The 19,304-nt window shown below is 47.6% G+C and overlaps 1 protein-coding gene and 1 long non-coding RNA gene across 4 annotated transcripts in view; both read left to right on the top strand.

Annotated features, from left to right (window-relative positions):
* Positions 1-1,076: 1,076 nt before the first annotated feature.
* The window catches only part of LOC127602179 (uncharacterized), a 56,743-nt gene continuing 38,515 nt past the window's right edge, over positions 1,077-19,304 (top strand). Inside the window, exons 1-2 of the long non-coding RNA XR_007962716.1 lie at positions 1,077-1,186; positions 6,639-6,815. This is a non-coding gene — a long non-coding RNA (uncharacterized LOC127602179). The remainder of the gene's footprint in view (positions 1,187-6,638; positions 6,816-19,304) is intronic.
* The window catches only part of gas1a (growth arrest-specific 1a), a 134,831-nt gene continuing 124,486 nt past the window's right edge, over positions 8,960-19,304 (top strand). For 2 of the 3 annotated variants that reach the window (XR_007962713.1, XR_007962714.1), the window contains exon 1: positions 8,960-10,802. Coding sequence is in view for 1 of the 3 variants with exons in the window: in XM_052068102.1 (XP_051924062.1) it covers positions 9,440-10,291 (852 nt within the window). In the remaining 2 variants the exon portion in view is untranslated. Of the gene's footprint in view, positions 11,305-19,304 lie in introns of those variants that run through there. The other variant, XM_052068102.1, reaches the window with a different exon arrangement.

Genomic DNA, 19,304 nt, shown 5'->3' with positions numbered 1-19,304 from the left:
TGAAGAAAAAAACAAAATAACCACATACTTTTTTTTTTTTTGTTTTTGCAAATGAAAAGTGCTTCTTTTACATAAAAATGACCATTTGAAGGACAGCACAAAACTGCAAAACAGCAAACTGACAAAGTGCAAGGAGTCATTTAGTGCATTTTTTTTCCCCTCACCAAATCAACCCAAAATTTTAATATTTTTGCAGTACCATGTTTGTCCTGCATATCATACCAAAACCATAAAATAAATTACTCGGCCAAATGATGTGATGTTGCGCAATATAAAACTAAGCCATGTCTGCCGTGGTGATGTTGCAACTTAAAACTACAACCCATGCATGTTCACAGTTCGGCAATCACAGATCCGCTTATTCACCTTTTTTTTAAAAATCATTTTGGTTCTTTCCGTTTTTTTGCTGGGAATTTTTCTCTCCCATTTCATTCCCTGTTTTTTGTGTATGTTTTATTGAATGTTACCAGCGTTTTTTTGAAGAATTCTTTGGGACTGTTAAAAAAAAATGTCAACTTCCTTTTGGAAAATTAATCATTAAGGACACCCTGAGTGGCCCCTGGTCGCCATTTGCCCATCCCTGCTCAAATTTACTAATTTACTCTTTTTTTTTTGTGTGTGTAGGGGATGCGGGAACAAATTTTGTGGCATTTTAATGCATTTCAATCTGGCAATATTATTACATGCAGCTGTTTTAAATGACAACCGCCGTCAAGGAACAACTTCAACTTGCGTCTTAAGACATCACTGTCGTCCTTTGTCCGACTTCCTCGTGGGGAATTGGAGTTGTGCGGTCTGTCAAAATTCAAGCGGCGGTTGCGTGGCCCCACAAAACTTATGACAGATGTATTTGATGGTCCAATCTAACATGTTGTCATGGGACATAAACAACAAGCCTACTTCAATAATATTTCACGATAGTATTTGAGGAGCACATGCAGCTGTGGGAAGAGACTGTACCGTTTTGAAGACTTTTATCATGACTCCAATGGCATGAAATGAAAATAAATTTCCCTTTCACAAAAGCTTTTGTTTCATTGTCTATTGTATATTTTTTTTGGCAGGCTACTTTTGGCATCCCTGGCGAATGACGCAAGTCGTTTGGATGAGACGGATGGAACTCCTATACCATTTGCTTCTTGGACACGGGGAAATGTTCCATCGTGAATGAAAGTCCTCGACGCAGGTGAGTGAGAATTTTGCGAAATCCTGCTGATTGCCAAGCAAACAGACTTGCGAAATAACACCTCTCGCCTCCACGTTTTCGCGCTTGTGGAGTGGAGGTCCTCAAACAATGGAGCAGCATGAGGGATGTCTTGAGCCGTTTTGACTCTCACAAATACAATAAGTCTGTTTTGAATGTAAGGGAAGTTTATGTCTTTGCATTGTTTCGATTATTTTTTAGACGCTACGAGTTGCCCCGCTTAGGATTTTTTGGGAGATACAAGCCGTCATTCAGCTGATTTTTTTTTCTTCTTCTTTTTACTCACAGGTGTAAACTTGAGATACGGGCGTTGTTTGGTGGCAATGAACTCAATTCAACTCACTTTACATCAGAAGCGTCACTTTGGCCAGTAGTGAACATTCTTCGATCAAAAGAGAGGCATCAACTCGGAATTTCCTGTAAAATTACTTCTTTATCTTTTTATATATATATTGCGCGTCGTCCCGCACGCGGTCTGTCCTTCCGTCTGTCCCTTTTCAAAACGTACCTACTTCACCGCGCCGCTGCCCGCCGCCACTGCGCCGCTCAGGCAGTGGCTCACTACGATCGCGCGGGCATCTTAGCGAAAAAATGTTGTCTACCCACAAGCATTGCAATAAAATTGTTAGTTATTTAGTAGAGCTAAACATCTCTTTATTTTCGCGATAAGCAATGAAGATGAACAAAAAGTTGAACCAAGCAACAACACTTTTGTGGGCCGAAGGCCCACCTTACCAGCCTTCCGCAGGAACTAGCTGATGAGCCACCTGGAGGGCGGCGAACCAGCTAGTATCATCTAAGACAAGCTAAGGTTTCCTTAACTCATTCACTCCCAAAGACATTTTTAAGCGTCTTTTCAGACTTGGTCTAGAATTGGCTGGTACTGAATTTAAGAGTGGCCCTGCTAGCATAATGCTAACCAAAAACGGAAAAAGCACTTGACGTGCCGATTCACGTTTGTTGCGGATAATACGTATTGGAGGTTTACCCATGGTTTTTTTTGGGGGGGGGTCAGGAATTTTAATGTTTTCGTCATTCCCCCCTGTTCACTCGACAGTATATGCTATTACGAAACGCCACACTCATCTTTGGGCATTTAGAGTTCATAATCCAGTGCCAACAGGATTTTGCCCAAGTTCATTTCCTCTGCATGGCATCGTTTTTTGACGACCCAGGCCGTGAGCAGTTGGTGTGTGTGGCGCCAGTGGTCTTGGAAGATTAAGACTTAAAAAATATAATAACAATAATAAATAAATAAACAGAAAGATAAATCATCATTAATCGGCGAGGCAACCGGAATTTGCGCACTTAGGGTACTGGAGCTGGAAACAGAGGCCCGTGTGTACTGAACAGCTGCAGGAAGAGCGCGGCCCGCTGCCTTTCTTAGACATGTGGACAGAGGATGGAAGCGAGCGTGTGTGCTCGCGCGTGCTCGCCCGGATGAGATGGAGGAGGGGAGAAGGACGAAGGGAGAAGCGGAGAAAAGAAAAAAGGGGAGGGAAAAAAAAAAAAAAAGCTGACGGTTTTAACAGCCTACCCACATCTGTTTATTTAGAAAAGAAAGCATTGTGTCATTGAGTTATTCTAACAACCTACTTGAGGGCCAGCGTTAGTCCCACAATGACGGCTTTTTAAATACACAGTTTACACTCCTATGAAGTGGCCTCATAACTGCGTGCCAAATGGGGGAACGTGCTTGGGTTTCACATTCCCGCCCGCACCACTTGACGTCTCTATAGCTGACTGCCATGCCAAAGGTTGGCTGGGGCGGGGAATCAACTGGGGCTCGTTCGGGCCCATTTGTTTTGCACTGGCGTGCTTGTTTTGGGTCCGATCTCGTCCACTGTTGCTTTGAGGAACGGCCTGAAGGACGGAGAAGCGTCTCCTGCGGGGGTTTGTTGCGGGGAATTCATTTCAAGCGGATGCATCATGGAAAGACTTGAGATTCTTGTCTCGAGGCCAAGATCTGCGTTGTCTTATCGAAGCTTTGAAAAAGTGTACTTTTCCGTTTTAACGTTCGGCATTCCGGCATTTGTCAGGGGCCGTGCGGTCACGGCGGCAAACTTTTCGGCGCGCAAGTTACCTGCTTCAAAAAGTGCGTTGTCGTCCTCCTGTTCTCTTGTTCCACCTGGCACCCAGACAGTGGAAAGAAATGCGCGAGCCAAAACATTTTCAGTCTCGAGTCAAGAAGTTATGACGGTTTGTTGGATGTTTGCTTGGAAACTTGACAGGACGTTGGACTCACGGAAAAGCCGATCAGGCATTTCCGAGAATCTTCTGCGACGATTTTCGGGATGAACGGAAGAACTGTTGAATTTGGGCAGAAGCGTTTCAAGCAGGTTTTTTTCCCCAAAATGGGTCACGCTCATCAGTTGTCGGAGCAAAATGCTGCCTTGAACAAGGAGACGCGCCGGTTTGAATTCCTCATGGCGGTCTGTTGCTCGTCAACATGCCGGCGTTGTTAAAAGTCGACACACCCCCTGTTCAAATGTTCTTGCATCGTAAAAACCTGACAACATTAATCCTTTCCCAAAACAAATTGTCTCCATTATCGTGTTCCTGTAACCTGTGTACCCCGCAAATAAATTTAAACAAAATGCACATTTGGGGGAAAATGTGTTTATGGTCTGAAGAAACCAAAGCTAAACTTGTGGGCCGTAATTCCAAAAGGCTTGTTTGATGCAAAACGCAACATCACTCGTCAAGCAAAAACATGCCAAGAAAAGACGACTAGAACAGCTCAGATTGAACAGATTTCTGAATTCGGCACCAGATTCCTGTCATCAGAATAAACCGAGTGACCAGAAAATGATCCTCGCGGTCGATATGACAGGATGTGGGAAAAAGTCAGAATATAAAACACCGAAAGAACGAGATCCCGGATACAAGCGGCCGAAATGAGTTTTCTCCGCAGGGTGTCCGGGCTCTCCCTTAGAGATAAGGTGAGAAGCTCGGTCATCCGGGAGGGGCTCCGAGTCGAGCCGCTTCTCCTGCACATCGAGAGGAGCCAGATGAGGTGGCTTGGGCATCTGATTCGGATGCCTCCTGAACGCCTCCCTGGTGAGGTGTTCCGGGCATGTCCCACCGGGAGGAGACCCCGAGGAAGACCCAGGACACGCTGGAGAGACTATGTCACCCAGCTTGCCTGGGAACGACTCGGGATCCCCCGGGGAGAGCTGGAAGAAGTAGCTAGGGAGAGGGAAGTCTGGGCTTCCCTGCTAAAGCTGTTGCCCCCGCGACCCGGCCCCGGATAAACGGTAGAAGATGGATGGATGGATGGATGGATGGATAAAACACCCAATCCTCTTTGCAGGACATTCGGAGTTTCTAAATTGTGCCATTGTGGTTCCCATGGCTCTCGTTATCGAAGCTGCACTTATAGCTCAGAGCAGCGGAAATGCTTTTAAGTCTCTTCCCATTCTTCATTTGGGCTCCAGATGATAGGAGAGGTTTTGCGGTTTCTCACTTCCAGTTCTCTCCTTCAGCCTGTTTAACTTGGCGCTCGCGTTAGAGGCCGTCTTTTATTTGAATGAGCTTTTATTTTTAGTTGTGAAACCTGGAGCGTTCTGAAAGCGCCCAAATGGTTGTGTTGCCTTCAGGTATTCGTGCGCAACAAATGTTCAATGGACTGTATTAATGAGGGTCAGCGGGACTGGTGCCCATTTGACATGATGGATGAGTTTAATCATACTGATTAAAGAACAACACACACACACACACACACACACACACACACAGAGTCCTAACACTTCATTAAACACGAACCTCATTTAGTAGGATTTGGAAAGTAGGCGACACATTGAATTGAAGGTTCGCGATAGACTTGGGGAAATAATCGCAGATGCCGAGTTGCGTTGCATGCAAAAGCGCATCAGCCGAGGGTAGAGTCCTGACTCTTCTTCAATCACTCGTTCGCTTCCCCGGCGTCATCCGCCACATCGAAACCTTTCATCTCTCGCGTGTAGTTCTGCAGTTCCAAAGCGAACTGATTAGCGGACCTCTCCGGAAGAGGACGGAACACGCAGAGGCAAATTAACAGGCAGCCATCGAGGAAGGAAGTGAAGGCTTAATCTTGCTTGGTTGTGTTCCAAGTTAACTTATCACTTGTCATTATCGCTGCTTGGAAATCCCTCAGAGGAAGTAATTTGAATGGATAGTTCCTGCAAAAGTCATTTCCTGTATTTGTACGTTTCCGCATCGTGACGGGACGCCGCCGTTCGATGACTGATAAGCTCCGCACGACAGGGGCGGCCCTTGAAGAAAAACGCTCAAGTGTACTTGTTTTAAGGCGATGCTGATACCTAAAAGGTCCCCAGATGTTGACATGACCTGAATCTGATACTCCCATCCTCTCAGAAATCCTGATAATGTCTATTAAATGTCACCTTGTTTTTCTAGAACATCGTAGGCTCTTCTCCGGTTTTTTTCCTCCTTTCCAAAGACGTTTGGGTTTTTTTTGTTACACATTTTACTAGCTCCTGGGTTTCATCCATCCATCCATCCATCATCTACCGCTTATCCGGGGCCGGGTTGCGGGGGCAACAGCTTTAGCAGGGAAGCCCAGACTTCCCTCTCCCTAGCTACTTCGTCCAGCTCTCCCCGGGGGATCCCGAGTCGTTCCCAGGCAAGCTGGGTGACATAGTCTCTCCAGCGTGTCCTGGGTCTTCCTCAGGGTCTCCTCCCGGTGGGGCATGCTCGGAACACCTCACCGGGGAGGTGCTCAGGAGGCATCCGAATCAGATGCCCAAGCCACCTCATCTGGCTCCTCTCGATATGGCCATAAGGTGAGAAGCTCGGTCATCCGGGAGGGGCTCAGAGTCCTGGGTTTCATTTTAGCGATAACTGATCACTTGACCGAGAAGCGGACATGGACCTGCGTCAAGAGTAACACACACCGTCGACGGATGTTACGGAGTATCCGCTAACTTTTCACAATAAAATAGCTTTCAGATTCCGAAAAAAATTCAACTGAAGTAATGAAAGTTTTTCATTCTTTCTGCGCGGGTCGCGGCGGGTGCTGGAGCCTATCCCAGCCGTCTTCGGGCAGTAGGTGGGGGACACCCTGAATCGGTTGCCAGCCAATCGCAGGGCACACAGAAACGAACAACCATTCGCACTCACACTTACACCCAGGGACAATTTAGAGTGTTCAATTAGCCTGCCACGCATGTTTTTGGAATGTGGGAGGAAACCGGAGCACCCGGAGAAAACCCACGCAGGCCCGGGGAGAACATGCAAACTCCACACGCTGGAATCGAACCCGGTACCTCTGCACTGTGAAGCCGACGTGCTAACCACTGGACTACCGGGCCGCCCCTGTTATAAAAATAAAACAACAAATGAATGGATGAGTTGAATTGGAGTCGCCACTCTTGCCTTAAAAGCACTTGAAACGGGGACCGTGTTGATGTTTGGAACTCTTCTTCCGATGCAGCCCGAGGTTCCGTTCTTTGTGCTGGAGGGCCTCGTGGAGGTATTGAGTTCCCCGTATCCATCATTTCGGACGAGCCGGGACCTCGGAGGAGCGCCGGCAGCGATGTCTCCGCTAGCCAGCCGTAACTGACTCGGAGTGCATTGTTTCCAGCGGGAAGCTCAGCGCCGTGGCCTAAAGGTACATTCCACAGATCAGAAACACAAACAGTCTTTGTGCCCCCGCTGCTCTCTTCGGCCCGACTCCCTCATCCACATCAAGCCCTCCGCGGCTAAACGGCCTCCTGCGGCTCGTGTGTCAACATGTGGGCTATCGTTTTACTCGCATCCCAGATACACACACATGCGTACGCACCGCACACACTCGTTTGTCATTCGGATGGTGACAATGTCGGCCTCTTTGAGAAGGGACTGTGAAATCGAGGCATTTTCTTGAGCAAATAGTATTCCGGTTTTGTTGACCTTTCGTCAGTGGAAAGGAAGAGGGTACATGTCACAGGTATTGGGCAGAACAAAATGCCACTTCATATAAAAAATATAGGGGCGGCCCGGTAGTCCAGTGGTTAGCACGTGGCTTCACAGTGCAGAGGTACCGGGTTCGAATCCAGCTCCGGCCTACCTGTGTGGAGTTTGCATGTTCTCCCCGGGTCTGCGTGGGTTTTCTCCGGGTGCTCCGGTTTCCTCCCACATTCCAAAAACATACGTGGCAGGCTGATTGAACACTCTAAATTTGTCCCTAGGTGTGAGTGTGAGTGCGAATGGTTGTTCGTTTCTGTATGCCCTGCGATTGGCTGGCAACCGATTCAGGGTGTCCCCCGCCTACTGCCCGGAGACGGCTGGGATAGGCTCCAGCACCCCCCGCGACCCTAGTGAGGATCAAGCGGCTCGGAAGATGGATGGATGAATGAATGAATGAATAAAAAATATCTATACAGTGATCCCTCGCTATTTCGCGGTTTGTTTATCGTGGCTTCAGTGCATCTCAGCGTTTTTCAAACATATATATATATATTTTTTTTATATACATGGAGTACAGTACTGTATATGTTGCTCTATGTGACTCGCTGTTGTTTTGCAGCTTCTTGCGGACTTAAAAATAAAAATTACCTGAATATGTTAATTGGTCGCTACTTTGCATATTTTTTTGTGGGTGGTTTTGGTCGCCCATTAACCGCCATAAACGAGGGATTACTGTAATTCCTATTTTGCTCCTTTTAAGGTTGACAACAGTAAAGATGTCGATTACAGGCATAGTATTTGGGAGGACCCTTCGTCCCTTGTTTCTTTGGTGGGAAGGTGTTTGTTTATGTTGTAATGTGCGAAAGTGTGTGTGAAAAAAACGTTTTGGTTTCTTTTTTTTGTTTGTTTGTTTTTCCTGTTTAACTACTTTTTATAACCCGATTAAATCGGTCGTACCCTAATAGTAACCCACTATTAAAATTTAATTCCCGAAAATTTCTTATTTCGGAAGTGTGTATCAAACTGGTTCTCTCTCTCGCATACAATAAAAAAATCAGTATACCCTTGAAGTAACGCTAAACTTCAAATAGGTTGATGACCCTTGGTCTCGTCCACGTGAAATGAGAAAAAAAAATCTGTATCTGATGTGTAAAGGGGGCGGCCCGGTAATCCAGTGGTTAGCACTTTGGCTTCACAGTGCAGAGGTACCGGGTTCGATTCCAGCTCCGGCCTCCCTGTGTGGAGTTTGCATGTTCTCCCCGGCCCTGCGTGGGTTTTCTCCGGGTGCTCCGGTTTCCTCCCACATTCCAAAAAACATGCATGGCAGGCTGATTGAACACTCTAAAATTGTCCCTAGGTGTGAGTGTGAGCCTGGATGGTTGTTCGTTTCTGTGTGCCCTGCGATTGGCTGGCAACCGATTCAGGGTGTCCCCCGCCTACTGCCCGAAGACAGCTGGGATGGGCTCCAGCACCCCCCGCGACCCTAGTGAGGATCAAGCGGCTCGGAAGATGAATGAATGAATGAATGTGTAAAGGATGCAAGAAATCGACCGATGCAGGAAATTGCAGGTCGCAACGGTTTTGCACAGTGTAAATGTTCAAGTGAGCAGGATCACAAAGGAAACATGTTACACAGTGTGGCTGACTTTGTGATTCGGATCGAAAGAATTTTGGATTCGGACTGAGCAATTGACTTGAATAATGTATCGCGGGTTATTTGGAGACTCTCCAAGCAAGGAAACGCTGGTCTAGACAATCAGTTTGAAGAGTTGTAACCTCAAGCCTTAAGTTTTGTTGTCCTTCCTCCTCCTGGGCCGAACTCCCGCCCTCCACACGTCAAAGCCACAACAAGGGGGGGTAACGGGGGGGGGCAACCAATGAGCTGCTGCGGGCTCCCGAGTGGAGAGGGGCCGGGGAACTCGCACACAAAATGCCCAAAGGCGAGAGATCGCTGGAGCACTTTGCAACCGACGAGCCTTGTTGTTTTCTCCTCCTCCTTTGCACAAGTTTGTTTGCGCTCCACGACGCGCGCGGACTCTCCAAGGATCGGACCCGGTCCACTTGGAGGACTTTTTGGAAGGGGAACCGAAGCCGTTCTTTTTGTTGTTGTGCGCCGAGATCCGTGCGGAGGTGGCGGAGAGGAAGAGAGAGGGCGGGGGGGGTGCAACGGAGCGCCGAGATGGAATGATTTGTCCATGAAAAAAAAAAAGTTCCCCGAATAACTTTTTTGGCGTTTGGATAAATGGGCACGCGGAGTGTCGACGCAGCCGGGATTCCGCGGCGGGCCGCCGAAGGGGCTCGCGCTTTCGGATTAACCTTCCTGGAAGCGGCGTTCGAGTTTTCCCGATGACTCCGCTGCGAGCTTTAGCGTGCACCGCCGCCATGGCAACCTTCGGCGCTCTGGCGCGGCCTCTCCGCCGCTCGCCGGGCCCGCTAACGTGCGTGCTTTTGCTCGCGGCGTTGTCCGCCGCCTCGCCGCCCCGCGACGGGAGACTGATCTGCTGGCAGGCCATCTTCAACTGCCAAAATGAGCCCGAGTGCAATTACGCCTACGAACAGTACCTGCGCGCCTGCGATCCGGTGCTGAAAGGGCAAAAAAAGTGCCCCAGTCATTGCATCTCGTCCCTGGTGCAACTCAATTTAACCCGCAACGGACCCTCGCTGGAGACCTGCAGCTGCGAACGCGACAAGTTGTGCGCGCGCACCAAGCTGGCCATCGAGCCTTGCTTGCCCCGGACTACCAGCTCCGGGTGCACGGAAGCCCGTTGGCAGTGCCTGCGAGACCCGCCGTGCAACTCCGCCTTCTTGGACTACATGAAACACTGCGGCAAACTTTTCAGCGGCAAACTTTTCAGCGGGCCCGTGTGCAGCGGCGCGTGCCGCGACGTGATCGCCACCATGCGCAAAATCCCCAAGGGCCAGCAGCTGGACACTTGCATGTGCGACGGCAACGAAAGGTCCTTGTGCGAGTATGTCAAGAGCAACATGAAGCTGCGATGCTTCGACGCACCGCAGGCGGAGGAGGGCAGCGGCTCGCACGACGACTACGACGCGGAGGACAACGACGACGACGACGACGCTGACGCCGCCGACGTGGACTACTGGCACGAGCCGGAGAGCGGAGCTTCCCGAGCGGAGGTCCGCTGGGTTTCGACCCTCTTGCCCGCGTCCATTTTGGCTCTCGCGACCCTCTTTTGAGCATCGGCTCCGGGGCGGGGGGGCTGCGTGGACATTTGAATAACAGACTTTACTCGGAGATTCCATTTGCTATGCAAACGGCACCAGATACTTTGATAGCTCACGAGATTGTTCAACTTTTCACGTGGAGCCCGATTAAGAATCCAGCAGCAGTGTTTTCGATCCACGTCACGCTGTGCACTGCCGATTTTTTTTCTAGATTTTTCTTTTTCCTCACACGCAAAAAAACCCCGATATGAGCTCTTTTTATACGACCGACTGTTCTTTTTGGGCATCTGATTTGACAAGTATTTAATGCTGGAATGGAAAACAAATGGGGCGGCCCGGTGGTCCAGTGGTTAGCGCGTCGGCTTCACAGTGCAGAGGTCGTAGGTTCGATTCCAGCTCCGGCCTCCCTGTGTGGAGTTTGCATGTTCTCTCCTGCGTGGGTTTTCTCCGGGTGCTCCGGTTTCCTCCCACATTCCAAAAACATGCATGGCAGGCTGTTTGAACACTCTAAAATTGTCCCTAGGTGTGAGTGTGAGCGCGAATGGTTGTTCGTCAATGTGTGCCCTGCGATTGGCTGGCAACCGGTTCAGGGTGTCCCCCGCCTACTGCCCAAAGACAGCTGGGATAGGCTTCAGCACCCCCCGCGACCCTCGTGAGGATCAAGCGGTTCGGAAAATGAATGAATGGAAAAGAAATGTAAATAACAGAAAGTAACTGAACGAGAAAGTAATTTATTACAATGCCAACGAGTCACATCCAAATGTTTATCGCGTGATTTCAAAGACCGAGAATTCCAGCCAGCTTTAAAGGGAAGTTCTTATCGTCTGCATTCTTTTTTTTTTTTTGTACATTGTATATATGTGTATAGCCCATATAGATTTGTTTCCTACCTTCCTCAGAGAATCCTCTATGTTGCTGATTTATGGACCGTGTGTAGCCTATAGAAAGAAATGTCGAAATCCACTGTATGCTTGCCTTAATGATATACTTTTATAGAAGGCATAAAGGAAAACTTGAATACATCATCCTTGGCTCTGACTTTTTTTTTTTTTTTTTGTAGAGTGATTTAACACTTTGGGGGTAGACGCCTATAAATGGAAAAGTTGTTTTCGACTATATGTGTGTGTGTGTGTGTGTGTGTGGGGGGGTTCTCAAGTCAAATAGCAGGTCTTAAATTATCCAGGGAAGTGACAGAACGTCAAAACTTTTTTTTTCCTGTATTTGCTTGACGTCATCGATGGTCGTGATCATGGTTTATACCCTGTGATGGGCCCGCCCCCACCCATTTTTTTTCTTTTTTTGGGTGAGGGACTGCCTAATGACCCACTAGCTGTTGTCAAACACAACTGCCAGCATAAACCGAGGAAAAACACCCCCCCCCCCCCTGGTATCAGCCTTGGCAAACATACAGTAAGTGTTTTGCTTGTCAAGGATTTGAGCAATTCTCTCCAGGTAACTTTTAATCCTCGTGGGACGGGGGGGGGGGGGGAATGTAACTCCATCCGTTTTCCTACGGCGCTTGTCTTCAGTATGGTCACGCCGAGCTCAACAGCTGATTTGGGGCGAGAGGCGGGGCGCACCCTGGACTGGTTGACAGCCAATCACAGGAGCACGTCTCGTCGGGCAGGCAGGCGTTCACGCCATCACTGAACGGAGCGCAAGTGTAGAGAGAACGACAACGGTGATTTAATACAGTTATTAGAAAAGTAAATATAGAGGGCGGGGGGGGGGGGGGGACTTTGAACGCTTACATTATAAAGACAACTCATAGGGTGACTCCAAAGAATTTAAACTGTTAAGACTGAGATTAGAACCTGGAGCCTTTTGACTGCGAGGCAGACATGCCAACCACCAGCCCCCCACAAAAAAATTAACTAGCAACTGCTACGAGTAAAAACATAAATATTTGTTCAAACCTTGGGTCAGAATTGTTTCTTTGAATGAATATGGCTCTCGTAAGACGTTCGCAAAACTGAAATGTGCCCTGGCAGCCCATATGGGACCACATGAGTGGTCCACTGCTGGACCAGAGATGACAAATTTTGATTTTTTTTTTTGATGCAGAAGTGATCATTTAAAAATGTATCTATAGAATCAGTTCATATTTATCTGTTTTCTACCTTGTCAACTCACCAGTGATTATTTTTGTGAGAAATCATGAACATGATCAGCATCTTCGCATACGTGAATATCCATCCATTTTCCGAACCGCTTGATCCTCACAAGGGTTTGCGGGGGGGTGCTGGACCCTATCCCAGCCGCCTCCGGGCAGTAGGCGGGGGACACCCTGAATCAGTTGCCAGCCAATCGCAAGGCACACAGAGACGAACAACCATCCGCACTCACACTCACACCTAGGGACAATTTAGAGTGTTCAATCAGCCTGCCACGCATGTTTTTGGAATGTGGGAGGAAACCGGAGCACCCGGAGAAAACCCACGCAGGCCCGGGGAGAACATGCAAACTCCACACAGGGAGGCCGGAGCTGGAATCGAACCCGGCACCTCTGCACTGTGAAGCCGACGTGCTAACCACTGGACTACCGGGCCGCACTACGTGAATATCCTTAAACATTAAAACTAGCATTTAGTGGAACTCAAAAATGACTTCTGGCGGAATAAGCGAGTGAATGACGGAATGCTGAATGAATAAATGTGGAATGATGTTGAATTCTGTTTCATGGAATGACATCGACGCGGCACGGTTGGGTCAGCTGGTTATAACGTCCGCCTCACAGTGCAGAGGTCCAGGTTTTGATTGCAGCCCGCAGATACGCTTTCATCGTATTTCCGATTCAAAATAATTTCTGACCTTACTTTTTATATAAGACTAGCTGGTTCGCCGCCCTCCGGGTGGCTCATCAGCTGGTTCCTGCGGAAGGCTGGTAAGGTGGGCCTTCGGCCCACAAAAGTGTTGTTGCTTGGTTCAACTATTTGTTCATCTTCATTGCTTATGGCGAAAATAAAGAGATGTTTAGCTCTACTAAATAACTAACAATTTCATTGCAATGCTGGTGGGTAGACAACATTTTTTCGCTAAGATGCCCGCGCGATCGTAGTGAGCCACTGCCTGAGCGGCGCGGTGAAGTAGGTACGTTTTGAAAAGGGACAGACGGAAGGACAGACCGCGTGCGGGACGACGCGCAATATATATATAGAAGTGCATTTTTGGAAAAAAAAAGTGTTTACATGCAGCCATATTGCATGTGTGCAGTTGTTTGTTGATGTCCTCGGTCAATGATTTGCAGCAAAATGCTTTATTTGGAAGGTGGAGTGGGGGGGTGGGGGTGGCGGTAGAGGGCCCTCGAACTGAATGGATGGAGGAGAAGTCGAGTGGCATCTTTGTCATGGAAATGTTAAGCACATAATAGTTGAGCGGGACAATGGCGAGGCACTTCATTCTTTCAGGCCGGCTTGACACCTCTGGAGAGGCGAGCGGCAGGGAAGCATGTGGGAACGATCTCGCCTCAGCCGCCGGCCGGGCCCGCCGGGCTCCTCGAAGTCCTGGCAAGAGACGACATTTTGTGAAATGATCTTTTCCATGAGTAAATTGCTGCTTCTGCCTCCATGAGACGGCGCAACAAAACCTCAGTGAAAAAAAAAGCCCCGTCGTCGTCAGCAAAGCCTTCTTTATCTTCCGCCAACGTTGCGTCCCTGGAAAAAGTCCCTTCGCATAAAGTTTCCCCGGCGCGGTGCGGTATCGGCGTGCAGTCCCCGCCGCGCAGTGATGCAGCAGGAGAAAAGCTCAGGAGCCCAGCATGTCCTCCCCTCCTCCTCCTCGTCTTTCTTTTGCCTCTCACACTCGCGTAGGCAGATTTGACACCGGGGGGGTGGAGGGGGGGGGGGAATAAAAAAAGCACAGCATGCACCTAATAATAGTCGAGGGTGTAAATGGTTGAATGTGGAAAAAGGAAAAACCTTCAAAAACTGGTCGAGTTCTGGTCATGAAAATGGAAATGTGAGGGAAATGAACTTCGGTGTGCGAGATGCAAGGGTTTTTATCTTATCCACCATCTCAACTAAAATAATTGATTTGCAATTTCGAGTGAAGGGTTTAACCTTGAATTAAATTGGTATTTAATTCAATTCCGTTCACACATACCAACACTCCAAAGGTCTCTGATTAACCCAAAATTCATTCTCATGTTCCAGACTTGCTGTTTTTTAGCAGAGGCCTAAAGTTATTATTATTATTATCTTCTATATATATATATATTGCGCGTCGTCCCGCACGCGGTCTGTCCTTCCGTCTGTCCCTTTTCAAAACGTACCTACTTCACCGCGCCGCCACTGCGCCGCCACTGCGCCGCTCAGGCAGTGGCTCACTACGATCGCGCGGGCATCTTAGCGAAAAAAATGTTGTCTAGCCACAAGCATTGCAATGAAATTGTTAGTTATTTAGTAGAACTAAACATCTCTTTATTTTTGCGATAAGCAATGAAGATGAACAAAAAGTAGAACCAAGCAACAACACTTTTGTGGGCCGAAGGCCCCCCTTACCAGCCTTCCGCAGGAAGTAGCTGATGAGCCGCCCGGAGGGCGGCGAACCAGCTAGTTCTGTATATGGATATATTTTTTGCTGACATCGACTGCTCAAACTATGAATAATTTCTTACACTTTCTCTAAAGCCCAAGTTTCAGATGAAGAAAAACAGCCACAAAACATGATTCCACCACGACCACGTTTTATTGGAGGTTTGGCGTCGATTGAGTGGTGAGCAGCGATTGTGTTTGCGCTGAACTTTTGGAATGACGGCCAAAAAGTTCAATCTTGGTGTCGTCAGACCATCGCAAAAATGTTCCATTTGGGAAATATCAGTAAAAGTAAAAGGCCACGAGAACAGCTGAAATTGATTTGAGGCACTTTGAATGGTGACAGGCATTCGCCACGTCCCAGTTTTAGGAGGGTGTGCACACCTGTGCAATCTCATTATTTCAAGTGTTTATTTTTACCTCTTGATCAGATTTTAAAATACCCTAAGAGTTATACAGGTTATAAGTCACATCATGGTGGAAAAAATATTTGAAATGTCATAATTTTTGAAAAATAGAGCCAGGCATTTGAACAGGGGTGTGAAGACTTTTTATATCCACCGTATGCTATGGTGGTGGATATGAGTTGGAAGAAGTTGCACCAAATATACATATATATTCATTAATTCATTCATTCATCTTCCGAGCCGCCTGATCCTCATTAGGGTCGCGGGGGGTGCTGGAGCCTATCCCAGCTGTCTTCGGGCAGCAGGCGGGGGACACCCTGAATCGGTTGCCAGCCAATCGCAGGGCACACAGAAACGAACAACCATCCACACTCACACTGACACCTAGGGTCAATTTAGAGTGTCCAGCCTGCCACGCATGTTTTTGGAATGTGGGAGGAAACCGGAGCACCCGGAGAAAACCCACGCAGGCTCGGGGAGAACATGCAAACTCCACACAGGGAGGCCGGAGCTGGAATCGAACCCGGTACCTCTGCACTGTGAAGCCGACGTGCTAACCACTGGACTACCGGGCATTGTACATATATATTTATGTTTTTATTTTATTTTTTTGTTGCTCTTGTGTCAAAAATATTTTGGGCCACAAGCTTTTTCGCTGCCTTTCGGTCTACCAAGCACACTTCACCTCCCCCATGCCGATCTCCTCGCCCCCTCACCTCAAGCGCACTATTGCAGGACAATGTTTACAAAACCGCAGTGGTCTCTCGCCGACGATGCTGCGGTTGCAAGCCACATGTGGCCCGCTTCTAATAAAGAACTGGAATAAATCCCCGCAACCATTTTGTCAAGCAAGCCCGAGCTGAAATCCATGTTTTCGTTTGGATCCCGGCTCAATAAGTTAGCCCGAGGACAAGGCAAAAATAATTGCAAGGACTTTACTGCTCACAGGGATACTCTACCACATGGAATGTTTAACCTTAGCCCCACTTTTCCTTGCAGTGTTTTCACTTAAAGTCTTGGCATCTGTTTGGGGGTGACGTTTCTTTCCCCCTTGTTGAGGTAAATGAAAAACTGACGTGGAATGTGATCTCAGCAGGAGCTTTTGCCCCCCCACACCCCCCGCCCAACCCCCTCCCCGCCCCACCTTCCCAAAACGCCAAAGTGTTCCAGTTTGTTCTCTTAAAATGATTCCTGCGTCCACAAGTATAGCATGCATATTTAGTATAATAAATAAATCATAAATCTATAGATAAATAAAAGGTCAGCAGAATCTGTAAAGTTGAGTACAAATAGTGAATTTGAATCGCGTTTGGGGAAAAACAATTACAGATTCGTTAACGGTCAAGCATGATGTCACATGCGAGCAGGAGTAATAAGTCACAGATGTGCAAGTCTCAAGTTGTCACTTTCAAGTCTCAAGCAAGTTACGTACTGTCAGGGCGAGTGTGGGGGGGTGCGGGGGGGTCAAGCAAGTCGAGTCAAGTCGTACAATCTCGCTCAGTCACAACAAATATTGGTGGTGTGATACTAATCGAACACTAAATCGTACGTTTACATATTCAAAAGGTAAATAAACACCAACTGAGATGTTGATGAATTGAATTTGTCGCACTGCGTTGTTTTGAAGTTGCATTTCAACTTGCTCTGCTAGTTCGAACCAAGCTTTCCAATATCAACCCCCACCCCCCCACCACCACCTTTAATGTGACCTATAATTTTTACAACGCACAATCTGTGCCATACTCATTAGCGATAGAACCACTTCGGTGTACGACTTGTTCTTTACAGTGGTGATCCTGTTAAGCATTTTGCGTGACTATGCGAAGCGACGCGCAAACCGAATCCGCGATAGTCCAAGCGAAAGCTTTGAACTGTTTTCATAAAACATTTCACTTGTGGTTTCGTTACTTAGCTGCGCCCAAATGTTCACAGCCACTTTTACTGGTCCCAACGCAGTCTTCGTTTTGCTAGCTAAACTGTGACGTTAGCTTACCTGTCTTATGTAGTGACGAATGAAGTGAGATAAAGTGTGGGACGAATAAAGGATATCTTATCTTATAAACTTTGTTGTTGCCTTTGTACTGTGAGTTTCAAACCATGCGCTTTGTCATTCTATTGAAGAGAATTCTTTTTTATGATCTTCAGAGCTCCTCCCATTAGCTGTAGCCACTTGGGTAGCCGCTCGACACCAGCAAGCGTGCAACAGCACTAACTGGGTTGACAAATTGGCGTGAATTAAATTGTTTTTCTTTTGTTTGTTCATTCCTTTGGTCGTTCTTTCTTTACTAAAAATTTAAATGGTCGTTCTTTCTTTACTAAAAACTTAAACTGTGTTTAAATGTAAATTTCCAACTGTTAGCAAGATGACTTGTCAAGTCGTGAAAGTCAAGTCGAGTCTCTTGGATACCCAGACAAAGTCTTCCCATGTTTTTTGCCAAGGAAGTCCTCAAAATGACAACTCGAGTAAGACTCGGGCCAAGTCAACCATCGTTTGTCTTCGGCGGTTCCACCGGGGCTGCCTTGAAGCGTGCGGCTGGCCATCTTTCTCACAGGCGGTGTTTTTTGGGCTCCGTGAAGGCTTATGTGCAGAAAGTGATGTAGAAAAGGTTGGACAGTTGGAATGGCTGAGACCTCGATGGAGGAAGGAGGGAGGGTAAGGCGGCGGCGGTGCTGAGATGGAAAGTTCATTTGAAAGGATTTGGAAATAATCCTCTGAAGTTACCACAGTGTAGGGTGGAATGGTCTTGACTCCTCGTGTGCTTCCTGCTACAGTTGCGCATGGACACTGAGGATTTGGAAGTGTTTCGTCCGGTTTCCTGGGATTTTCGATTGTAGTAGTCACAGTGGTAGAAGTAGTCGTAGTACTTATCGCTCGTATTCCGCGATTACTCTGGGAATTAAAAGACTATCTGGAAACAAGTGAAACACCATCGATTGTGCCCGGCTCTCATTAAGCAGCATTGCAAGAAGTACTTTCTAGCAACCCTTGTTGTTTTTCTCCCTTCTATTTCAGCTGCCACTTTGATTCCATCATGCAAGACCACTGCTGGGTTCACAACCCTTTGAAATGAGCAAAAAGCCTGTAATCCAGTTACCCAAGCTGCAGGCCCACTCCTCGGGTCCTGAGACAAAACCCGCGGCACTAATCCCACTGTCACTAGGAGAGGAACGCTTTGCTACCTGACTGGCGGTGGCAGCCATTCCTAATATTCCCTGTTGAAAAATGTCGCTGTGGAGCGTTGTACAAAAGGGGGGCAAAAGGCTACCGCTGCTCCTTGTTTCTAAAGATGGTCCTCATAGTTTTTTTTCCCCCCATTTCTTATCTCTGCTACGATTGGATGACATAGATAAGGACTTGATTAAGAACAACTGTACACTGTACGAAAATCAGCACAGTACAGCATGTTTCAGTTTGTTTTGTTTTGGGGTGATTGACAAAACATTCCCACTTAATTCCGGCATCAAACACGGCAGTCAGTCGTCGGTTAGCTTAGCAATTAGCAAGGCTACTGCCTTCATCAAATGATACTTGTCAACAATGTAGCTTATTCGTCGCCGCGGAGGCGTTGAATACTGACTAAAGAGACTCTGCGACGTGATTAGCCACAACGGTGGCTCGTTGCTAGCTAGCCGGTCGGAATCTTAGCTCGCACAGTTATGCCTCAACTTCCAGCTACCCGCGTTGGGTGACGTGAAGTTGGACACTCGCATGTGAAGGTACCCCTCACCTAGGATGGCTCCACTCTTCTGGGCAAGCTTTGACTTTGTAGTTTGTCTGTTGGAATTTTACTCAATTTAGCCCACAGGCTAACAACATTTAGTTTAGAGCCGAATGATTTTGAATACACGTGTAATTGCAATTCTTTACCCTCAGTATTGTGATAGCGATTTAATATGTGATCTTCCCATGTATTTTCTGTAGCATTCACTGACAACTTCACAAAATTCTACCAAAGGAGTATTTCGTAAAAGCAGGCCATTAAAATAAAGCCCACTGAAATTAGCGGATCCCATCTCCTCCCATCTTCTAATTCCCCTCAGTGGTGTTTTGATAGACGACTTCCACACCGAACTCATCCAATCTTA

The sequence above is a fragment of the Hippocampus zosterae genome, chromosome 6 (assembly GCF_025434085.1).
Source record: "Hippocampus zosterae strain Florida chromosome 6, ASM2543408v3, whole genome shotgun sequence".
Classification (NCBI taxonomy): Eukaryota; Metazoa; Chordata; class Actinopteri; order Syngnathiformes; family Syngnathidae; genus Hippocampus; species Hippocampus zosterae.
This window is presented reverse-complemented; position numbering and strand designations above follow the sequence as displayed.